The 24,623-nt window shown below is 35.2% G+C and overlaps 1 protein-coding gene and 1 pseudogene across 1 annotated transcript; one reads left to right on the top strand and one right to left on the bottom strand.

Annotated features, from left to right (window-relative positions):
• On the bottom strand, positions 1-9,004 carry LOC102477778 (olfactory receptor 6C2-like). The gene is made up of 3 exons (XM_006156842.2): positions 8,933-9,004; positions 5,357-5,474; positions 1-938 (listed from the first exon to the last, which is right to left on the bottom strand). Exons 1-3 carry the CDS (start codon positions 9,002-9,004, stop codon positions 1-3), a joined length of 1,128 nt encoding a protein of 375 aa, XP_006156904.2.
• Positions 9,005-14,623: 5,619 nt separating this feature from the next.
• On the top strand, positions 14,624-23,733 carry LOC102476932 (olfactory receptor 6C2-like; annotated as a pseudogene).
• Positions 23,734-24,623: the final 890 nt, after the last annotated feature.

Below are 24,623 nucleotides of genomic sequence, written 5' to 3'. Positions count from 1 at the left end.
TTATTTATTTAGGAATAATGCAATTCTTTTGATTGAGTTGTTGAAAGCTTTCTTCACCTGCTTATTTCTCAGGGTATAAATAAATGGATTTAACACAGGTGAAATAGAAGAAATGAGTAGTGAAACTACTTTATTAATAGTCACTTCTTCCTTTGCTGTTGGATTCATATAGATAAACATGCATGTGCCATATGTGATGGAAACCACAATCATGTGAGAAGAGCAGGTGGAAAAGGCCTTTTTCCTTTGCTGGGAAGATGGAAATCCTAAAACTGTGTTGATAATATAAGTATAAGATAGAATGACACAAATAAGGGTCAAGATGAGGGTCACCACTGCACAGATTAAAACAGTTTGCTCCACAAACCACGTGTCTGAGCATGATATCTTCAGAAGGGGATAAGCATCACAAAGAAAATGATCGATAATGTTTGAGTCACAAAATTCCAGTTTTAATCCCAGACTAAGTGGGGGGGTTATGAGCAAAAGCCCTGACAACCAACAGCAAAAAACAAGCCTTCTGCAGACTCTGCTGCTCATGATGGCCACATAATGCAGGGGTTTGCAGATGGCCACATAGCGGTCATAAGACATGGCAGCCAGGAGAAAGAACTCTGTTATTGCAAAGAGGTCAGTAAAAAATACTTGGATGATACAAGCATTATATGTAATTATCTTATCGCCTGTTGCTATATTATACAAATATCTGGGAATACAAGCAGTAGTGAATGAAATTTCTAAGACAGAGAAATTTTTTAAGAAAAAATACATGGGTGTTTTAAGGTGTGAATCCACGACGGTGAGTATGATGATGATGAGATTTCCAGTTATACTCAGCATATAGGTGAGAAACAGAAAGATAAAAATCAAAGCTTGCAGTTCCACATCATCAGTCAGTCCCAGAAGTATGAATGTTGTTATCGTGCAGTTTTTCATCACTGATTACTTTGATCAAATCTGCATGTTCAATAATTCAAAGAGATTATCATACAGACTATTTTAATCTGTATAAAATCTAATTTAGTAAGCTCTATCTTTACTATATTTTTGCACTCTATTTAAAATCATAGTGTGAATATGATTAGATAGCTGGTAATTTGGTGTGGTTTTATGGATAGCAAAAATGTTAATTGACTTTTTGAAATTCTTCCCTACTTATAGGTAAATTTTTAAAAAAAGCACACCAGTAAAGCCATGCTTTTGGTTAGCAATCTTATTTTTGTAAAATGCTAATACGTAATATGCAATTTGGACTCATCCTAAAATCTCAATATACCTGGAGTCTCTACTCTAGTTTTAGAAATTTTTTCTTTCTTTTGTGTGTGTGTGTGTGTATGGCTGGGAAGTATATTTTTTCCAATGAATAATGAATCTTACACACAATAACACAGGCAAGCCTCTCTGTCTTCCTTCTATATTACTCTGTCAATGTGTAGGCTACTAATTGTGTGCAAATACATTGTTTTAAAGACAGTTTATTTGTATTTATAATATTTATTAAATGTTTTGATCCTGTAATTTAAAAATTATGCACATGATTTTTTTACCTTGTCTCTCTTTTTTGATTAATTACTTGGACCTATTAGTTTCTGTTCAATTCTGACTATCCTTTTGTTTTCTCTACAATTTTATATGCAATGATTACAAAGTGTCTGTTTCTAATAATGGATTTTTCCCAACTTGCATTTTGAGTTGGCTATCAAACCTATTTACAAATTGACACTACAACCAAATGTATTTATCCATGTGTGTGTCTCTTTCAGTTTAACTGAACAGAAGTCATCGTCTTCTACAGATCCTAGCCCCCACTCTTTTTCTGTGTGCTAACAGGTTCTATTTGTTGGTTGTGTGTTCTAGATCAATGATCAACAAATAGTATTTGTTGTGCAGATATTGTAGCAAGCACTTCCCTCATATACATTAGTCTCCTTTACCCAACTTCATCTAGGTAAAAACTTTCCTGTATTTGTTGACATCATGTCTTTCGCACCATGATAACCATTACAGTTAATACAGTTCCTGATATATTATCAAAGTCTAAAAATAATTTTCTTAATAAATTTATATATTTCATGTTTGACAAGCACACAGACTCAAAGCTCTCTCTTCATTTTTGGACTTAAAGTCATACTGCTCTGATATTAAATTTGTATATTAAATTTTCTATATCTATTACTAGAAATTCTTGTGTTTTTTTTTAAATTTTGTCTATTAATCAAGTCACATTGTGAAGTTATCTTTACAATTCCAACAAAAGTTATAACTCTCTTCTAAACTTTCCCTTCTTTTCTCTTCCTACTTTTAAATAAGTAATTGTACTTCTATTGACACCTTGTCTCCATCCTTCCCATATCTATTAGTGGAGTATTAAATCCAGAGTTTTTTTTTTTTCTGAATTAAGTAAAAAACCGCTCCCCAGTAATTTCTCAGGCATTAAAAATGAATTACTGGTGTTAAGTGTGAGGGAGCTGCTGCAGGATGCTGGAGCCTCACCAGAGGTCTGGGTGGATTCCAGATCAGCCTGAATAACCCAGGCATGTGCCTGAAAACCTAGTCACCTGGGAGACTGGAATGAGGGACAGGACAGATTCTGTCAAAAAAATACCTCCTTCAATTTCTGTATCTCCTCTTTCTCATTACTTTTTTTTTTTCAAAAGAAGTAATTACTATAGTAGAGAACTTGACTGTTTCTTATTTTCAGACAGTGTTTTGATGCTTGTAAAACACATTCCCTTTGACACTATGATGTATTCATTTATGAACAATTTCTGTTCACCATTTATTGCACTTCCTCCACACTGAGGGACAAGACCTCATTTAATCATTTGCCCACTTCATACTTTTGAACCTACAGAGTGGCAGTCACCTACACAGAGCAGTGCCGACCTAGGTTCATGTTTGCTTGCAAACTAGAAACCTCCCTAGGAAATTTAGGGAAATGTGCTACCTGTATCTTAGACTAAGCTGAGAAGTGGGGCAGAGTGGTTGCTGCAGTCTACTCACTTTTCTGCCATCCTTTCTCCTTTCCTGAGTTTGCCTGTGCATCAGAATGTAACCTCACCCAGTTCTATATGCTATAGACATTATTAAAGTCTCAAAAAATGTGTTTCTGGTTACAAGATATGACGCAGGAGTATAACATAGAATGCAATAAATTATTGACAGTGATATTTAACTAACTGCTTTCTTATTTAGTCTTATCATTGAGAAATGTTTGAAAGGAGGCAGGCATCTGTAATGAGCAGTGAAGGTGCACACACACACACACACACACACACACACACATACATAGAGTGGATGTTTTTATTTTCCAAATTGAGGTCAGTAGTACAGCTGATGCCACCTCTGGATATATAGTGTCTTAGGATTTCTTTATAGCCACATATTTACTGTTATAATATCTCAGATATATTTTGAAAGCTTTACACAATCTATATAACTCAGCTGATTTTAATACAGGAAAATGAAATCTTTTCTTTCTCCAAGAAAAATATATAGAGTCTCACAAAGAGAAATATGACCAGTATTACAAAGCTTATTATACTTACTTTTCCTCAGTTATAACTTCCTTAGTAGTTTAAAATTTGTGGTTCTTAAAGCCATTAGTTAAAGATGGCAGGTGTGATGAAAATTATCATGTGAATTTCTCTTGGCTTTTTCTCATTCATCCTTGTTCATACTCATGGTTTCTCTAGACATGTAGAAAGTTTTCTGAGGTTGACAGGTCCAATAGATTGAACTAACTTTATCTTAATGTACATTTTACCATAATAGGTCTAAAAGAACATTTTCTTCTATATTTTAACTCTTAAAAAGTCAAAGGAGAAAAAAAGTTCTGATAGCAGTGGGATGGTAGAAATTATATTTTCTTTTGAAAGAGTTGGTGTTTCAGTATTGTAGGACAGGACACAAGCTTGAATAATAGCAACCTTAAATTGTTTTATTTTTGCTCTACCTGCAAATAAATGAGCAGAGGTCCTTAGTGATTTAAACTCAAAAGTCACTAATGAATCTTTGGAGTAATTTTATTTGGCACAAGCAAAACAACTAACAATGGTGCTTGGGCTCCAGTGCCCTTGGAGTTACAAGGACAACAAGAAATATCAGTTTATTTAGCTCATTTTCTTAGCAGCTTTATTAAAGAAAAATTTGCAAATAAACACAACATAATTAAAGTGTGTAACTTTATAGATTAGGACTTAAGACAAAACATTAACACAGTCAAAAGAGTGAATATGTTTATCACTCTGAAAGTGTCCTTGAGTACTTTTCTAATTTCTGTGACTTTCTTTTTTCTGCACTCTTATTCCCTTGGCAACCACTGATTAGTTGCCATAGTAGGTTAGTGTTTTTCTTTCTTTTTTTTTTTTTTAAGAATGTTAAGTAAATACTGTAGCAGAATATTTTATTTTTTGGTCTGACATCTTTCATTAAGCATGAATTTTTTTAACATGATTGAATGTATAAAAGAAAATGAAATTAAAAAAATTAAAAAAAACCAAACACTGAAAAAAAGAGATTTTTTTTTTGCTAAAGGGTGTGTGTGCTCACCAGAGACAGAGAGAGACAGTGAGACAGAAAGCGAGAAATCAATCCCCCGGGGAATGCCCACACTGCAGTCTCATCTCCTCCATTCTCCTCTAAAGATTTTGAGCATGCATGTGCACATGCCTGGCATGAGTTTCAGTCCCTTGTGACTTCAGCTAAAGTTGACCATGTGGGAGTGCAACGATGTAACCACTACACCACCTGCTGGCTCCATTAAAAAAAAAAATTGCTACAAGAAGTGTGAGCTCACCCAAGAGAGACAGAGAGAGCGAGAAAGAGAAAGAGAGAAATCATCCTCTGGAGGAGATGGCCACACTCAATACTTTCTCCTTTAGTCTCCTCTTGGAATTTGGGGCAAGCATATATACACACATGCACATACACTTGATGTGATTTAAAAGCCACTGGTGGTCTGGGATTCAAACTGGGTAGAAGGCCATGAAGGCTTGACCATCATAAATAGACTAATGCTATTGTAGAAAATAAGATTGTTATTGTGGAAATGCCTTTTTCTCTCTCTCTTGCTGTGCCTTTGTCCTTCTAGTATATGATGACTTCTACCATGTTATGATGCATCAAGAAGGTCCTCACCAGAGGCTGGCACCTTGGTATTGGACTCTCAGCCTCTAGAATTGTGAGCCAATAAATATATGTTCTTTATAAATTACCTAGTCTGAGGTATTCAGGTCTGACAGCACGAAACAGGCTATCAGATATACATGGGACTTCAGAAAATTCATGGAAAATGGAATTGAAGTATGTGTTTATTTTGTTACAATTAAAAAAATCTGTAGTTTTTTAATAATACGCATTTTCTGTGGACTTTTAAAAACCTCTGTGTCCACACCCACACAATCAGACAATGGGAAATGGACTCGTGGAGAAGCCAGGAAAATATTTTCTATGGCGGTGACATTTGGTGTGGTCTAAATGCTAAACAAGATCTATCTAAAAGACAAGATCAGAATGTGAGGAATTGGACCAGATAGTAATGCAGTGGCAGAATGTGGTGCTCTCTGAGGCAATTCCACACGGGAATATTCTTGGTTCAAGTATAGAGACCTCCCTGAGTACAATGGCCACATGTTTGCCCATGATCCAGAATTGGCTGACCTTGTTGGGAGCATTCTCTCTCTTTTTCAGAAGAAAAAAATTAATAAACTTAAAAAAAGGAAAAATATCTCAAAATGGAATTGAAGTATGTGTTTATTTTGGTACAATGAAAAAAATCTGTAGTTTTCTAATAATATGCATTTTCTGTGGACTTTTAAAAACCTCCATGTGCACACACCCACACAATCAGACAATGGGAAATGGCCTCGTGGAGAAGCCAGGAAAATATTTTCTATGGCGGTGACATTTGGTGTGGTCTAAATGCTAAACAAGATCTATCTAAAAGACAAGATCAGAATGTGAGGAATTGGACCAGATAGTAATGCAGTGGCAGAATGTGGTGCTCTCTGAGGCAATTCCACACGGGAATATTCTTGGTTCAAGTATAGAGACCTCCCTGAGTACAATGGCCACATGTTTGCCCATGATCCAGAATTGGCTGACCTTGTTGGGAGCATTCTCTCTCTTTTTCAGAAGAAAAAAATTAATAAACTTAAAAAAAGGAAAAATATCTCTAGAATAAAGAAAGATTTAGAAATAAAATATTAGAGAGAGGTAAGCACTTCTTATGCTTAAATATAGAGGACCAGGGAAAGAAATAACAAAAATTTGGGAAAAATGTAATACCCAGGTGTATGAAGATTTTTTTCTTGTGAACTAATACTGATGTTCATATGTTTTCTTTCTTTCAAAATTTGTACTGTTGCTTTTTTTTTTTTTCTTTGAGAGGATTTTTGCTATAGAGAGACAGAAAGCAAGAAGTCAACCCCCAGGGGGAAGGCCAGGCACAGAAAGCGAGAAGTCAGTCCCCAGGGGGAAGGCCAGGTCACAATCTCCTCTCCTCTATTTTCCTTTCAGGACACTGGGCATGCACACACACAAGCCTGGTGTGAGTTTAAGCCACCGGGTCTGGGACTTGAATCGTGATCGACTACATGGGAGTCCAGAGACATAGCCATATGCCAACTGCTGGTCCCTGAGCTGTTATTTCTAAGTCATTATATAATCCAAAAATTTTATACATCATATCAGTTGAATTTTTTGGAATTTGTTTTTACCTATGTGTGCACTATAGCTACTTTTTTTATTATCATCATCATAATCTTCTTTATATTACATTGAATTACATATAACTTTACAGTGTATTACATTGTTTTTTCAAAAGGGAATGCCATGCATGTCCGTCAGTACAGAGACATTAATCTCCCCCCTTCAACATTCAATATCTTTTCTATGTTTTCCCCAATCATTATTTTTATTATTCTAATTATTTTTTAAAACAGTCAATTGCTATTTCTCATTTTGCTTGTAAAAATACTTTGCCCATCATGAAATACTTCTCAGACCAATCCAGTTGAGAATACTATACATGTCATCATCAACAGTTAATAAGCCCTATCTGTTTCTCACTAACGTCCTGCCTCTCTATTGTTCACTGCTATCTTTCTCTATCCTCTTCTCTTCACTTACCCCATTCCACACTGTCCTATTCTCATTAAGTACCTTCACTGCTTGCACTATAGCTACTTTTATTATTGGTGTTAAAATATTGTTTCAGTGCTTGCTCTGCTTTTCTAAAAAAAGATATTTTAACTTAACTTTACCATAATTTCCTACTTAAGATTTTATTCCCAAGCTAACGTATTAGTCTTCTTATTTAATGAAAAAGTATATTTATTCTTGTATGAGCTACATTTTACATATTTTAAAAATATTTTTGAGATTGATATTATTACTTCTTTAAAATGGTCCTAGTGGTATAATATGATTGGAAGCCATCTTTTATCAATCTTGTCATCTATTTCAATATCTACCTATTTATTTAATTTTCTATCTATCTATATCATATACATATGCAGCCAACTTACTGGCTTAGTCAGTAACAATGGTTTGGAGGTGTGACCTGACTATTCTGAACAATCTTTTAACAAAAAATAGTTCTACAGCATATATAAAAAAAGAAGAATTATTAATTTAATTTTATTTATTACTATTATTATTATTTATCAACTTTGGCACAGGGCATATGAGCTCATCAGCAAGAGACAGAGAGAGTGAGAGAGGGGGAGGGAAAGGGAGAAAAATATCCTCCAGGTTCAGAACTTGAACTATGGTAAACTATGTGGGAGTCCAGCGCCTTAACCACCATGGCAAATTCTGGCCTCAACACAATTTTTTTCAAAGAAAAGGAAAAAATGAAATGACTAGAGTCTGTTTAATCTTCAAGACCAAAACTTTTAAGATAGTTAATATGAATATAATGTTGATTACAGAGATATCAAGTAGTTTAGAAACTTACAGACCGTTAACCCAGTTTCTCAAATAATCTATGATGAAGACCCAACTCCTCCTCCCAACATTTATTGGATATTCATACTTTCATAAATCAAAATTAAGTTAGATCATTCTAAAGGTGGGTTATAAAGGAAATTAAAAGGCAAAAAATACAAACTGAAAATTTTTTATTAGATTTAACAAACATTAACCGTTAAATACCTCTTATGATATATAAAAGTTTGCTTTCATCTTGTGTACTTATCAAGCATCAAAAATAGTTTGCTGATATGCTCTGGTCCTGTACTAACCATTACATCAAACTAAAACCAACTTGATCCACAGTTTTATACATCTTCTATTTCTTTGGGAGAAGTGCAATTCTTTTGATTGAGTCATTGAGTGCCTGTTTCACTTGCTTGTTCCTTAAGGTGTAAATAAATGGGTTTAACATTGGGGCAATGGAAGTGGTGAGCACTGACACACCCTTATTAATGTCCACTTCATCTTTTGCTGAGGGCTTAATGTAAATAAACATGCAGCTTCCATAGGTGATGGATACAACAATCATGTGAGAAGAACATGTGGAAAAAGCCTTTTTCCTTTGTTGGGCAGAGGGAAATTTTAGGATTGTCTTGATGATATATATGTAGGATAGAACCACACACAGAAGGGTCATAATGAAGAGAGGTTTGCAGATGGCCACATAGCGGTCATAGGACATGATGGCCAGGAGAAAAAATTCTGTTGCTCCAAAAAGGATGATGAAAAATAATTGACTAGCACAACCATTATAAGTAATGGTCTTGTCTCCAGTAGACATGCTATAAAGGAATCTGGGGATACAGACTGTAGTGAATGAGATCTCTAAGAGGGAGAAATTTTGGAGAAAAAAATACATGGCAGATTTAAGCTGAGAACTCACTAAAGTGAGAGATATGATTGTCAAATTTCCAGTTATACTAAGTATGTACGTGGCAAGTAGAAAGATGAATACCAAGACTTGAAGTTGTGGGTCATCGGTCAATCCCAGTAGGATGAAGGTTGTTAATCTTGTGTGGTTTCTCATCCTGGACTCCTGTTGTCAGCCCAATCAGTTTATAAGACTGAGACTGAAAATTTTAAAATGGATATTAAAATTATGTTAATAATAGACACTATTAAGAAAATTCAATTAATCCAATTCACACAAATTTTCTTCTTGACATGAACAATTAACCATGTGAGTACATTGACTATCTAGCTTTATCTGATTGATATATATTCCATGGTTGATTTAGGGAAAGTTTTCTTGAAATTATTTTTACTGTACTACAGTCCTTACTTTTATAGCTCTTTTGTTTTGTAAAATTTCTTTTCCAATTGAATATACTTGTTCAATTCAGTTTTAACCTTAGCAATAAAAGAGATAGTTATTGTATATATAGTCTGATATCCTTATGCTTTGTATAGTTCTTTAATACTCACAAGTCAATTATAAATAACATCACCACAGTTTTAAGTTTTTGCTTGTAGTGTTAGGTCTTCAGTAAATAAAACTATTAAATAAAAGCAGAAAACTTTTGTGAACTGCATAGATACTATGTGTGATTTTGTCGCAGAACATTTTTAAAAAATAATTATTTAATTTGATTTATTCATTCATTTATTTTAATTTAACCAGAGAAAGATACAGAGAGAGAGGGGGAAAGTGAGAAAGTAAGCCACCAGATCTGGTACTTGAACCGTGGTCGACCATGTGGGAATGTCCAGTGCTTTAAACACCACGTTATCAACTGGCCCCTTGTAATATAGCTTTATAAAATATGACATTGTCATTTCTGAAGTGATTTTAATAGAAGAAAAAAGAGATTCTCACAATAATCCAAGTCGTCTTCCTACCTACTGACATTCTCTAAGTCTGTCCAACAAGCCTGATTTTGACTGTTGACAATTCTGAAATAGAGCATAATATTTTGATATACTAATATAACTAACATATTATCTAGGAAGGTAGTGAAAATTCAAAGGCCCACAGTTTATATATTTCTAAGATCCTTAGCCTTTGAGACTTTTATATCTCTACGTCATTGATGAACCACACCAAAGTTTGAGAACCACTCAATTACAATGATTAAGTTCTAAATACCAAAATAATATAACTGCTAATGAAAATGATTACATGGTGATTAAAGCTGAAATTCAGTTGTTGACTCCTATTGACAAAATTCTACCCTTGATGAAACTCTATTCAAGCTTTTCTTTTTCAATTAAGACTCAACTTTTGGACTTCTATGTTTATGTTTGCATTGACCAATCTAAGCAAGAATCCTGCTAAGTCAGTTTAGTTGGAGTCCCCCTCTTCTCAATATCTGATCACTCTTTATGTCTATTCAGGATTCTCATCTTTCGCCCCAGGGGCGTCTAATTACCCAGGGGATGTCTAATTACCTTGGCCTGACTTTGTCCAGTATTTACAGATTAGTCAGAATTTACCTAACCACCTTGGGAACAGCAGTAAGCATAATGGCTATGTCGCTGGACTCCCATGTATTCGACTGCAGTTAGAGTCTTGGACCTGGTGGCTTAAACTCACGCCAGGTGCATGTGCATGCGTGCCCAAGATCCGGAGAGGAGAATGGAGGAGAAGGGATTGCGGCGTGGCCATCCTCCCTGGGGGGTGATTTCTCTCTTTCTGTCTCTCTGTCTCCACCTGTCTGTCTGGCGAGTGCACGTGCCCTATAACAAAAAACCTCTCCAAAAAAAAAATAAAATAAAATAAAAAAAGAATTTACCTTACCACCTTTACTTGTCCCAAGAATTTTACCTGCACTGACTCCCACCCTGCTTCTTGGTTATATTGTAAATACTCACTTTTTAGTGTTGTACTTGAAATTAAGCCTATATTTCTTCCCCTCTGCAAAACCCCATAGCAGTAGTTCCTATACCTGTTGACTAGTCCTACCTTGAATAAACTCACCCTTACTGTCTTCAGTAAGTGTCATACATGATTTTTTTCTTTAATACTATCAAGGTTACTAAAATTTACATCAGATTAAAGTTACAAATCTATCTCAAAGACTCTATCACTTTTATCTCATTGCTTTTGCTTCTCATTTACCAAGATTTTCTGTAAAATGTAAATATTTCTTAATCCTCACTCATTCTAATCTTTTGTAATACCTTGACAGTGAAACTGTTTTTTTTTTTTTTTTTGAGAGGTTTTTGCTATAGGGCACGTGCGCTCGCCAGACAGACAGAGAGAGACAGAGAGACAGAAAGCGAGAAATCACCCCCCATGGGGGATGGCCACACCGCAATCCCTTCTCCTTCATTCTCCTCTCGAGATCTTGGGCACGCATGCACACGCGCCTGGCGTGAGTTTAAACCACTGGGTCCGGGACTCAAACCGTGGTCGACTACCTGGGAGCTCAGTGACATAGCCATTACACTAACTGTTGTCCCCTTGACAGTGAAACCATTTTTAAAAGATCATGTGAAATAGCTTTTAAACTAAATGCAATTTATCAGGGACCTTGGAGTCAAACTGTTCAAAGATTTCACAACCAGTTTTTAATCTCTTTTTTTAATGTGTTTTCTTTTTCTTTTTGGAGAGGTTTTTGCTATAGGGTGCATGCGCTCTCCCGACAGGGAGAGAGAGACAGAGAGATAGAAACCTCTCAAAAAAATTTTACATTAATGTGTAAATCCATGCTTAACCTACTGACTCCAAACACACATTCAGCTTTCTCATTCAAAATATTGCCACTCTCTTTTAGAGTAATGTCTCTAAAAATAGTTTTCCATATCTTTGACTCAATGTGGTTTGATGTATTTAATTTTGTTTTCGTGAAAGGATTATTTCTAGTCATGGAATTACACCATGCAATTATTTATTTATGCTTAAAGCTCTTACTCCTGACCAAGGTAACAGTTACTCTATTAAGAGTTTTCTCTTTCTTGGTGTCACTTATTCCTTTTCAACTTTCCTCTCATTGAGATACTACAATAAAACGAGAAATCAGGTATTTGTAATTTTATGCTTTGGTTGCTAGTTATTTCCTATTTGGGTTCTAAAATATAACTAATCACCTGATACTCAGATATTTTCTGTCTGCAATCAGTTTCTCAAGGGCTGTTAACTACTTCACATTTCTTAATTGAAAAATACCCCTTGGAGGCTTATGCATAGCTTCACTTGGTTACTTTTATACTTTTCTTATTTAGGTTAGGGGAAGCTAAAGTTCTACTCTGTGCCTAGGTTTTACTGTTTAGTCCCTAAAGTTTGAACACTATATTAAAGAAAGGGAACTAACTTAGTCCTGGAGAAGTGCTATTTAAAGACCACAAAGAGGCCCACCCATGGTGGCACATGCTGCTCATCCACTGGTGCTCTGCATGCTGGAACCTTGTGAGGGACCCAAGTTGGATTCCTAGTCCAGCCTAAATGCTGGGAAAATATGGTGTTTTGCATCTGTAATGTCATAACTTGAGAAACTGAGGCAGGAGGATTGCAAGCTCAAGGTTGTCCTGGGCAACCTTTAAAACTGTCTTAAAAAGAGCCAGTTGTAGCTGGGAGACTAACATAGAAAGGTTGTGACATAGTGAAAAAAAGGTCTTAAAACTTATAAAACAAAAGTTGCCTGAAGGCAATCATTAAAATTCTGTGCATAAGGAACTGGATCCCATGTGGGTGATGGGAGCTCAAATTTCATTCTGGATGCTTGAAAACTCTGCTGTGGGCATGTGCATGAATGCATACTGAAATCCTAATGGAAGAGAGAAGTGGAGGAAAACGTATTGTGGCATGACCACATTCCATTGGTGGGTGCATTCTCTCGCTCTTTCTCTGTCTCTGGGAAGTGCACATACCCTTTTTCAATAAAAAGAACAATAACAACACAACACAAAACAACAAAAGAAACAAATTAAAGAATGGCCATGAAATGTCCAACCATAACAGATCACCCTGAGATAGAGAAATGAAATGTATCTGTAGTTTAGTTACCCTTTCTCAGTTCATTTCTTCTCCATTCACACTTATTCTTTTTCTATGGAAGATAACAGAACAGTATTCTTTGCTATCAGACAATTTTTTCTCTCAGTCATTTTATTCTATATAATCGAAGCATCATCTTGCATAGATACCAAGAGGCAAAATTTGACAAACTAACTCATTTTGAGTGTAAGGGCAAGATTTCTATCTTACAGAGATTATTGCTGTTAAATTTATAAGTGACAACAGTATGAAATATTATAGCAAATACATCATTATATTGTAGAAAGCATAAGTGTATGTGTATAGACACACATATGCACAAAAACATATACCCTCATATATAATGTCTCTTTCTCTATGTATTGAACACATATATTATCCACTCTCAAGTATTAATATAATTCTGACACAGTTTGCTTCTATATGTTCAGAATTCACGCTACATTGAGCTTTACTAACGCATAAGCAGCCTGTCAGTTGATTTCAATATATTTACTTAATTAAAATTAACTGCCATATGTGCTTCAACAATCTTTTCATAAAATATCAAAATCTACTTATTTTTTAGAGGAAACTGTCACTATAATTTTATAAAAGTTTTGAATAAGTGATATAGATTAACATACTTACTCTTCTGGAAGTCATGGCTTCAGGTAGTCATTTATCCCTAAAGTTTCTCAGGGTGGAAAATTTTTACCAGAAATATGTCAGTTGAAATAGGTAGATGCATTGCCAATCATTCATTTTTATAATAGCACATTCAATCACAGGCAGAGATTTCTCTGAGTTTTCTAAAAGCATTTCAGAGATTTTCTCAAGATTTCATTCTAAATGAAATGAAAGCAATACTTCTCTGTCTTCTCTTTGTGTAGGACCTCTTTCTGGTCTGTAGAGAACTTCACGATATGATTTGTCATGCATTATGGCCAATTTCTTTTTTTTATTTTAATGAACCCAATTTGTAACTAAATGAATAAACATTCATGTCCTCGGAGGATCACAAATCATTTTGTTTTCTATTGTGTAATTAACTTTGAGGGAAAGAAGCAATCCTAAAGGTATCAGTGCAACAGTTCTTGAGAAAGAAATAAACACACCAGCATTAGAAACAATATACCTACGAAAAATACATTATCACAAAACACTTTAAATTACTAGGGACCAGTTTTCCTCATTTTCTAATTTATTACTAATGCTTATTTTTAATGATAAAATAAATCAGATAAAAATATATGTAAAATAATAAATGGAAGATAAATAGCTATTGTTGATATTTAAAATATGTACATCTAGACAGTTTTCTTTTGAATCTCCATATACACATTGATTAATCACATTTACAATATGGGAGAACTTTATAAAAGTTAAACATGAATGCTGCTTTTTAGATCTATATTAAAAGGAATCAAGTATTAATTTGATTATTTTGATACACTTAAGCATACCATATTACTGCGCTGAATGCTTAACTTTTGAATGTCTCATGCTATGGTCTGACTATTTTGTCCCCTCAAAAATTTATGTTGAAACTTCATGTCTATGGCAGTGTTGGGAAGTGGAACCTAACAGGAAATACTTAGGCTATTAATGCTCAACCATCCAAATTGGATTAATGACTTCAAAAAGGATCTGGCTGAGAGAGTATGCTCATTCCTATGCTCTTGATTTTGTCAGCTTCCACTGGAAGGACAAGAACAATGACGGAGTGGGATGGCTTACGATGATGTGGCACCACCTTGCCAGATGGTGACTGGTTGGACTTCCCAGCCTCCAGACAGTGAGCCAGTAATTTCTGTTGCTAATGAATTTTACAGTTTTGGGAATTTTGTTACAGCTGCACAAACAGGCTAAGACACCTCATGTCCTTTAAAAATAATCCTAAATTTTGAATACTTTTAAACTCTTCATTAAAATGACAATAATGCATTCCATTGTATAGACTTATATTCTATTTTACTAAGTGCTATACAGTTAATCTTTTTTTTATAACAACACTTATTTTATTTATCTATTATTTTAAGGTTTTGCCACAGCTTGAGGGTGATCCAGGAAGAACTAGAGACGGGAATTGAGAAATCATCCCCCTGGGGAATAACTATGTCACAATCCCTTCTCCATTCTCTTCTCAGGATTTTAGATAGACACTCACATGCACCCAGTCTGATTTTCAGGCTGCCAGGTCTAGGACTCAAATTGCAGTCAACTATGTGGATGTCCAGAGCCTTAACCACCACACCACCTGCTGACCTCCATATAATTAGTCTTGATTTTTTTAAATAAAAATTTCACAAAATTCTAGAAAACATTGCTTAAATTGTAATCATAAATGATTCCGGATGGAGTTCACTGACTATGTTTATTATTAGATTTCATTTCACATATCAAAGTGTTAGCTATAAAGGAACACCAAACCTTGTAAATTTTAAGCACCCACAGGTAATTTTCCCAAGCCATCTCTGAGATGCCATAATGAACCTAGTTACTCCCTTCAGCTCAAACTGGACCAAAGTGGACATATTTGCACTGAGCCTGCTCTTTCCAGGAAGCCTTTAAATGACTAAGAATTTTTTCTTAAAATTATCTCTGTTTTTGGAATTTCATGTGTCTTGAAAAATGTACTAAAAATGAAAGAGGTCCATTTTGTAATTAAACAATAGGCCCCAGTAAGAAAACTGGGATAGACTGATATATTAGTTTCCCTCAATGAACCTTGCCTCCTGCTATTCACCTTCTTGTATAATCTCTTCTCTCATCCATTCCTAGTTTGACCCTGTCCCTTGACTTGTTCCTGTCAATAAACATTAGCAATAGGTGCAAAAGCAAAATTTGATATATATGTGCATTAAAGTTTTCACTTTTGGAAACTGCCATATTATAGTCTTGAGACTATTACGTTAAAACAGTTAGTTTAAAATGCTGATCTGAACAACCAGAATGGCTTCTATTGAAACAAACAAATGTAAGCATAGTAAGTGTTGGCAAGGTTGCATAGAAAAGGGGATCACATGTGTACTGCTGGAAGGAATATAAATTAACTTGACCACTCTGGAATAGAGTATGGAGTTTCCTCAAAAATCTAAAATAGAACCATTTTCTGGCCCAGTAATCCCACTTTTGGGTATATAGGAAATCTCTCTGTTGGAGAGATATTTGCACATCCATGTTTATTGCAGCATTAATCATAATGGTAAGGCATGTAATCAAGCTAAGTGTCAACAGCTGATGAATGGATAAAAAAATGTGGCACATACACACAGTAAACTCTTATTCAGCTGCAAAGAATAATGATATCCTTGCATTTGACACCAAATGAAATTTGCTAAATGAAATAAGCTAGTCTATGAAAGACAAACACTCATGACCCCTTTAGCATATATCAAATTTCCTCACTCTATAGCAGCACTAAAGGACTTATCAACATAAAAGTAGATAGAGTAGTGGTAGATACAAGAAACAGGGGCAACCCATTTTCTGGGACCCCTCCCTTCTTGGGAGCTGTTTTTCCTTCCCTCTCCTTTAATAAACTCCTGCTTTGTTATTCCCCACTTTACTAATAAACTCCCTTTGCTATACCTCCAAAAAATAAAAATAAAATAAAATAAACTGCATGGGGGATGGTGGGTATGCTAGAGTTTGGTAGAAAGAAATTAATTGGCAAAAGAATATATGTAAACAAATGGATAGAATTGTCTTTTTATCAGGCAATTATTGTTTTGTTCTTGAAATGTCTCTAATCAAACTTGATTTATTTCCTCCAAGAACACTGCTCCCACTGCTAACTCTGTTAGGTATCTTGCCAAAAATCATTTAATATTAAATTCATTAACCGTGTTTGAACTTTGGTCACAAGGACCTTTGTTTATCTTCAGAGCTAGACCCTGAAAATCAATAAAATGTTGAAATATAAAACACTCATCTTTTTTCACAGCATTAAAAGCTATCTTAGCCCACAGAAATTAGAAATCTTTTTATCAAAATCTTCTAAAAATCACCTTCATTTTCCTAAAAAAGGTCCCTTTATTCTGGCTTTAAGATATAAGAAATTGTCTTCTAGATTTGAAGTGAAGAAGAACTTTAATGAGAGTCTATTGATAACTCAGCATTATCTATTGCATAAATACAAAACAAAAAAGTGCCTGTTGTGTGTATGTGTTGATGGGAGGAGAATTCATGCCATGTATGACCCCCATTTATACTTCACTTTCATGTTTGGGACTATTAGAATGACACAACTAAGCCTATGAATATCTTCCATTTGAGTAAGTATGCACTTGTTTGTTAATTTACTTTATCTGACATTCTTTTCCTTGGTCTTTGTTAAATATAATTTTTATTTGTTTAAGCAATCATTGAATGCAATAAATTAGTATGGATATCTCTAGACAAGAATATAGTTATTTATATTCTTATTTTGTTCTATGAAAATTAAATGGAAGGGACTGGACTCTGGAAGTGTTCATTAAATGCATCAGTAAAAAGATCAGTTGCTGTTCACTCTTTTTTGTCATCATAGATCAGTACCTGTCACATTACAGGTTTTCAAGAAATTTGGTTTCCAAGAACTGATATTCAAATGAATTCATGAATTTTTTTAAAAGCAGACAATTTGAAGGGCAAACCTCAGTGATCTGCTTCACAGTGTCATGCTTAACAATACATATATATTTATAGTTAAATATAAATATTATGGGCCTCATTAGAATGCTGGATTATCTGTAATGCTGTATTAGTGATCAGTGAGAAAATTACAAATTCAAATATAACTTCAAAAACACTAAATTGGAGCTAGCAGGTGGAGTAGTGGTTAAGGCACTAGACTCCCACAAGGTCAACTTGGTTTGAGTCACTAATCTTGGGTCTCAAAATACACACCTTGTGCCCCTAATCTAAAAGTAATAGTGGAGGAGGAGGGGTTGCTGTGAGACCATCCCTCTGGGGGATGATTTCTCACTGTCACTGTCTCTCCAGTTAACATATGTGTCTGTTTGCAAAAATACTTTAACAAAAAGAGAAGAAATACAAATATTGGAAATACAACCAAATTAAACTGGTTTGCCATTCATTTATTTATTATTTGGGTATAACAGAAAATAAGTATTTGTGATTAGAAAAGGAAGTGAGTATTGGAAACTGGAACACCACTCTAGTTAGGATGTCCCAGTCAAGGGCTGAGAGCTTAAGAAGTTTTTCAATTTTGGACACTAAATAGAATGGAGGTTAAGGCATTGTATTCCACATGGACAGCTGAGTGATCCAGTAATCTAATCCTGTTACTTGTTACTGTCAGTAAGAAACAACGTGCCTCAATTTATCAACCTAAGAACTTTAGATATTCTGTGTAGTGTAGTTAAAGAGAAACAAGTGAAATTATTACAGAATAATCTAATTAAATGTTTCATGGTAAATCCTTTTCTACCTTGAAATTGAGGAAAATAGAACTCTTTGTTTGTAAAGTTTATTATTCAAAAAGGAAATAATCACCCATATTATAAAGTAATTAAAGATAGGTGAGAAAAGTGTGGAATACCTATTGCCTCATATCTAAAATTTTAGTTTCTAAACTCTGTTCTTAATAGTTCACTAGTAAGACATTGAACAGGTTATTGGGGGCACCAAAATTCTCAAGGTTTATAAAGAATTCAAGAAAGAAAACATGAAAGACACAATGGCTATTGTTTAGTGGCCTCATATATTAGTGTATGAACTAGAACAAGTTACAGAGCAAAATGAAGATGAGGAGGATGAAAATCCAGAGAAAGATGTAGAGAGAATGGGTTTAACTTACAGTCTTCCAGGCACCGTGCATGCAAATCTCAATCAGTTCTTACATTAATTTCATTAACTAGATGTTATTAAACTTAGAAAAAAAGGACAAATGGTGAGGGAAATACCCACAGTTTGATTCTAGTCTGTGTAATAAATATGAGAAGTACATTCTCCTACTAGATACCAGTTCAGAGGAAAGCATTATAGAATCAGAGCCAGATCTGAATAATAGTAAAGGCAGTCCCCCCCAAATGCATTTTTATTATTAGGATTACATTAACAAGAAAAAAATTATTAAAATTCTGATAACCTACTAAGTCTCTTTCAAAAGATCTTTGGTTTAGGTGTACATGGAAAATATTATATTTATCCTTTCATTATGTCTATAAGTTCCTTTTAAGAGTAATTTTTGTAATAAGGCATGTGTGTTTGCTGGAGAGATAGAGAAAGACAGAGAGACAGAAAGTGAGAAATCAACCCACAGGAGTGATGGCCATGCTGCAGTCTCTTCTCCTCCATTCTCCTGTTGGAATCTTAGGCATACATGCCTGGCGTGAGTTTTAAGACCCTGGGTCTGGGACTTGAACAGTGGTTAACTACATGTGATTCCAGTGACACAGCCTACACCATCCGCTGGTCCCTATTTCCTCAAACGTTTAAGGAACACTTACTGTGCTCCTGAGTGACTTCTTGCTAGAAACACAACAATGTTCAAAATAAAATTTGATAACAATATTTGATAATCTGGTTGTAAGAACTTAAATACGGATAATCATAGGCTACTGTAGGGACAATGGAAGGGAAGACTAATTAAATCTTAATAAATTTAGATGTCAACATAAAAAAAAAGATAGGCTCCTAACGGAATTAATATCTAAACAGAACTATGAAATAAGAACAGAGATCAGAGAATACAAGCAGAATAAGCAGTAAGGACAGAAGTGTCACCATATGGACATTTGCGCAGGTCATTTTCGAATGGACTTTTGTGGGAACTGCTAGTAGATAGTCCAGAAGAGGAAAGTGGAACATGAGAGCAGCAGTCTGATTCAACGCACTGTACTCTTCATCAACATGATACACTTTCTCCTGCTAGCAGGCATAGCTTTACCCTAGACAACAGGACAATAAATTAGGTAAATTGAGTGAAATGATACTCAAAGTATTGCAAAGATCTTCACATGCTAACTGAAAGCTTACATTTTATGATGAAGGAATTGATGTTAATTCTTCACTTACAAAAACTTTATTAACAAACTCCTGGATAAATAAACAAAACTTCATTAAAAAAAAGAAAAAGAGCAGATGGGCTTTCCAGACAACAAAGAGAGAAACAGAGGAAAGGGAGAAAGCACTCTCCTAGGGACATGGTCCCAGCCATCCCTTCTTCTCCATTTGCCATCTCATCAAAATTGTGGGCACACATGCACACGTGCCGTGCATGTTTTTTCAGCAACTGAGTCTGGGATGAACTCTGTAATTGGCCATGTGGGATCCAGCTATTTTAACCACCACGCCACTAGCTGGCCCATAAGAATTCATTTAAAAACTCAATGTAATATCAGTTTTTTCCTCTCCCTCCTAAATCCCACCACATCATTCTAGTCAAAGATCCTAGAATCAGATGAATTGATGTCAATGTGGGAAATAAGAAAGTGGAGCCAATTATAAAATGAGTGGAACTTATATGAAAGGAAGAGAAAAGTGAAAGGGTGTTAGGAATCTTCTTTCACTCCCTAATCCTGAGAACAAAATTAATTCACTTTTACACATCTCATTTGTCCATTTGTAAAATTTGAGTTTCTGTCTTCAAATATCATAAACAGAATCATGTACCAAAAGAAAGGAAGGGAAAGAAAGAAAGAAAGAAAGAAAGAAAGAAAGAAAGAAAGAAAGAAAGAAAGAAAGGCTTTACCCTTGTCAAACCTAATGTTAACAAAGGTGATTGAGTGTATTTCAAAATGAAATGAAGCTGACCCAAACCAGAAAATCTTGGGTCTTGTCTCATCAGCTCTGTAAACATAAAACATGTGCTAATGCCTTTTTTCTCTATAATAAATGCTGAATATAAACTATCACTGTGGAATACACACAGGAAATTCAAATATGTCATACCAAATGTGTTTAAATAGAAACGAGGGATCCTAACTTTTGAATTTTAATATAAAATCTTTTCCTTGATGGGCCAGCGAGTAGCATGGTAGTTAAGGCAAATAGATCCCACATGACTGACTGCATCATTGGAATACTGGACCCAATAGTTTAAAAACCATGCCAGGTGCATGTGCTTGGCCAGAGTCCTACAATGAGAGAGAAATGGAAGAGAAGAGATTGTGGCAAGATCATGTCCCATGGGGGCGCTTTCTCACTTTTTCTCCATGTGAGCATGCTCACACTCTGGGGAATTTAAAAAACAAGCAAACAAACAATAAAACCAAATTAAAACAACACTTCTCTTTAAGAGCCAGAGAATATGAAACTGTAATTGCTACTTAGAAGCTGAGGTTTTAACTGCTAAAAGAATCTAAAAGGAAAGTCATTAACCAGATGATACAATTCCAACTTGTATTTGTTGGCTAGCAAAGATCTTTTTAGCAGAAATATATCTCAGGAAACACAAAATATATAACATAGACATTCTATTTAGCATTGGGAAGAAAATATAGCCCAAGATAAATATTAAATATACATTTACACAATTTTCTATTAAAAAGACTTAAAAATTTTGGGCTTGGGAATAGCAGATGACATAATGGTTAGGTTCCTGTACTCCCAGGTGATTGACCCCCATATGAGTCTTAAATCTGGAGGCTTGAAGCTGACTCTGAACACATGTGCATGTGTACTGAAAATCCCGAGAGTAGAATGCAGAAGTGATGGGCGAGTGGCCATCTCCTCTAGTGGTGATTTCTCATTTCTTGTCTCTGTCTTACTGGAGAGCACACACACACTATAGACAAAAAGCTCTAAAAAAAAAAATGTGTGCTTAACACATGTAAATGAATCTTTAAGAAAATATATCCAACAAATATGTTTTAAAATACCTCAGAGAGGCTGGACAACAGCAAAATAACAATTATTCATTGTCACTTTAAAAACGAATACACATGTAAGCTTTAATGTTGGGTTTCTTTTTTTCTTTTTTTTTTTTTTTTGAGAGGTTTTTACTATAGGGCACGTGCGCTCGTCAGACAGACAGAGAGAGACAGAGAGACAGAAAGTGAGAAATCACCCCCCAGGGGGGATGGCCACGCCACAATCCCTTCTCCTCCATTCTCCTCTTGGGATCTTGGGCAGGCACGCACATGCGCCTGGCGTGAGTTTAAGCCACCGGGTCTGGGACTCGAGCCACGGTGGACTACGTGGGAGTCCAGTGACATAGCCATTACGCTAACTGCTGGTCCCCAATGTTGGGTTTCTTAACCAGCACCATAGTTTGTTTTGGAACTTTGCTATTAAAAGTCTGTCTAGGAAAAAGAAACTAAAACAACATTTTGAGGGGACTTCTTTTTTCAATGATGTTTGTTAGAGTTGAAGTCAAACTGGATATATTACAAATTCATCATAAGCAGTGGCGTGAGGCTTAAGATTTAATATGAGTTTGTGACACAAAGAGAAAGTGACCAAACATTGACATATGTTCTGTGATGGCTTGTCCATTAACCAATTATATAGGAGTCACTCTCAAGTTTTTTCTCTTGTGGTCAGAAGCTAGTTAGAACTCTGAAGGTTCTCTAATAAAGTCTTTCTTATTGTTTTAAGCTGATTTGACAAGTGACAAAACTTAAAGATGAGAAACCAAAACAGCAGTTTCATCCTTCATTTTGCTGGGACTGACAGATGACACAAGGGTACAAGTTTTACCTTTTATCTTTCCGTTCCTTTCTTACATATTGAGTGCATCTAGGAACCTAACAATCATCATCCTCACTCTCATTGACTCTCAGTTTAAAACACCCATGTGTCTTTTCCTCCAAAATTTTTCCTTCTTAGAAATTTTGTTCACAACTTCCTGTGTTCCCAGGTTTTTTTTTTTTTTTTTTTTTTTTTTTTTTTTTGGAGAGATTTTCACTGTAGGGCGCGTGCGCTCGCCAGACAGACAGAGAGAGACATAGAGACAGAAAGCGAGAAATCACCCCCCAGGGGGGATGGTCACGCCGCAATCCCTTCTCCTCCATTCTCCTCTCGGGATCTTGGGCACGCATGCACACGCGCCCGGCGTGAGTTTTAAGCCACCCGGTCCGGGACACGAACCGCGGTCGACTACGTGGGAGTCCAGCGACATAGCCATTACGCTAACTGCTGGTTCCCTGTTCCCAGGTTCTTATATAGCATATCATCTGGGGACAAGTCCATTACCTATGATGCTTGTGCCAGTCAACTGCTGTTTATAGACCTCTTCGAAGTAACAAAATTTTTTTCTCCTGGCCATCATGTCCTACAATCGCTATGTGGCCATCTGGAAACCACTGTGTTGTATGACCATTATGAATAGCAGAGTCTGCAAGAACTTCATTCTCTTCAGTTGGGTAGCAGCTCTGACCATCATTCTCCCACCAATCAGCCTTGGTTTGGGCCTGGAATTCTGTGACTCAAATATCATTGATCATTTTTGTTGTGATGCATCTCCTATCTTGAAGATCTCTTGCTCAGACACATGGTTGATAGAACAGATGGTGATAGCGTGTTCATGTTGACCTTTATCATCACCTTCATTTGTGTAGTTCTCTCCTACATTTATATCCTCAGGACTATTCTGAGATTCCCCTCTGCTCAACAAAGGAGAAAAGCCTTTTCCACTTGTTCCACATGATCCTTGTTTTTACATATGGCAGTTGCATCTTCATTTATGTCAAACCATCAGCCAAGGATGAAGTGTCTGTTAATAAAGGAATTTCACTTCTTATTACTACAATTTCACCAATGTTAATCCATTTATTTACACACTAATAAACAAGGAAGTGAAGGAAGCTATTAATGAATTAATTATAAAAAGTCACATTCCTTTCAAAGATTTAAAGACAAAACAAGTTATAAATGCAACTAAGAGATGAATTGGCACAAAATCTGAAGGTTTCAAACTATTTTTATATTTCGTTTCTTGGCCATATTTATATTCGTAGTTTCTCATTAAACTTGCCTTCTCTGAATCTTGATTACACTATTATTTTTAATGATACACATTTTCCGCGAACTTTTAAAAAACACACCCACACAATCAGACATTTGAACATGGATTTGTGTAGAGGCCAGGGAAGTATTTCCTAAGACAGTGACATTTGCTGAGATCTAAGTGCTAAATAGGATCTATATAGAAGACAAGAATGTTAAGTAATTGGAACAGATAGCAATACGGTGGCAAAAACGTGATGATATCTGAGGCAATTCCACATGGGGATAATCTTGTTTGAGGTCTAAAGACCTCCCAGAGTACAATGGACACATGTTTGCCCATGATCCAGACTTGCCTGAGGGAGTATTATCTCTCTCTCTCTTTTTCCTCTCTTTTGAAGAAATAAGTACATTAACTTAAAAAAAGAAAAAAAATATTGACTAAAGAAAGATTTATAAATAAAATATTAGAGAGATGCAAGTTTTTCATTTAAACACAGCACTACTGATATAAAAAATGTGAAAAAATGTAATACCTAAGAGTATGATTACTTTTTTCTTGAGAACTAATACTAATGTTCATGTATTCTTTCTTTCAAATTTTGTGCTGTTGCTTTTGGGTAATATAATCTGAAAATTTTAAACATTATGCCAGTTGGATTTTTTACTTCTTTGTACAAAATAGCTACTTTTATAATTGGTTTTTAAATAAGTGTGTGAGTGCTTGCTCTTTTTTACTTTTCTCTTTTATTTTTTAAAGATTATTTATTTAATTTCATTAGTTATTATTTTTCTTTTTTATTTTATTTTTTTCTATTTATTTATTTACATT

This window comes from Tupaia chinensis, unplaced genomic scaffold, assembly GCF_000334495.1.
Source record: "Tupaia chinensis unplaced genomic scaffold, TupChi_1.0 Scaffold000518_1, whole genome shotgun sequence".
NCBI lineage: Eukaryota > Metazoa > Chordata > Mammalia > Scandentia > Tupaiidae > Tupaia > Tupaia belangeri.
Note: the sequence above shows the minus strand (reverse complement) of the source record. Positions and strands in the feature narration are given on the sequence as shown.

Coding starts and splice junctions, on each gene's coding strand:
- LOC102477778 (XM_006156842.2), bottom strand. CDS start 9,004: ATGAGAAACCACACAAGATTAACAACCTTCATCCTACTGGGATTGACC. Junction 5,475..8,932: donor ACCCACAACTTCAAGTCTTG/GTATTCATCTTT, acceptor TTTAGCATTTAG/ACCACACCAAATGTCACCGC. Junction 939..5,356: donor TAAAAGTCCACAGAAAATGC/GTATTATTAAAA, acceptor CAAAGTAATCAG/TGATGAAAAACTGCACGATA.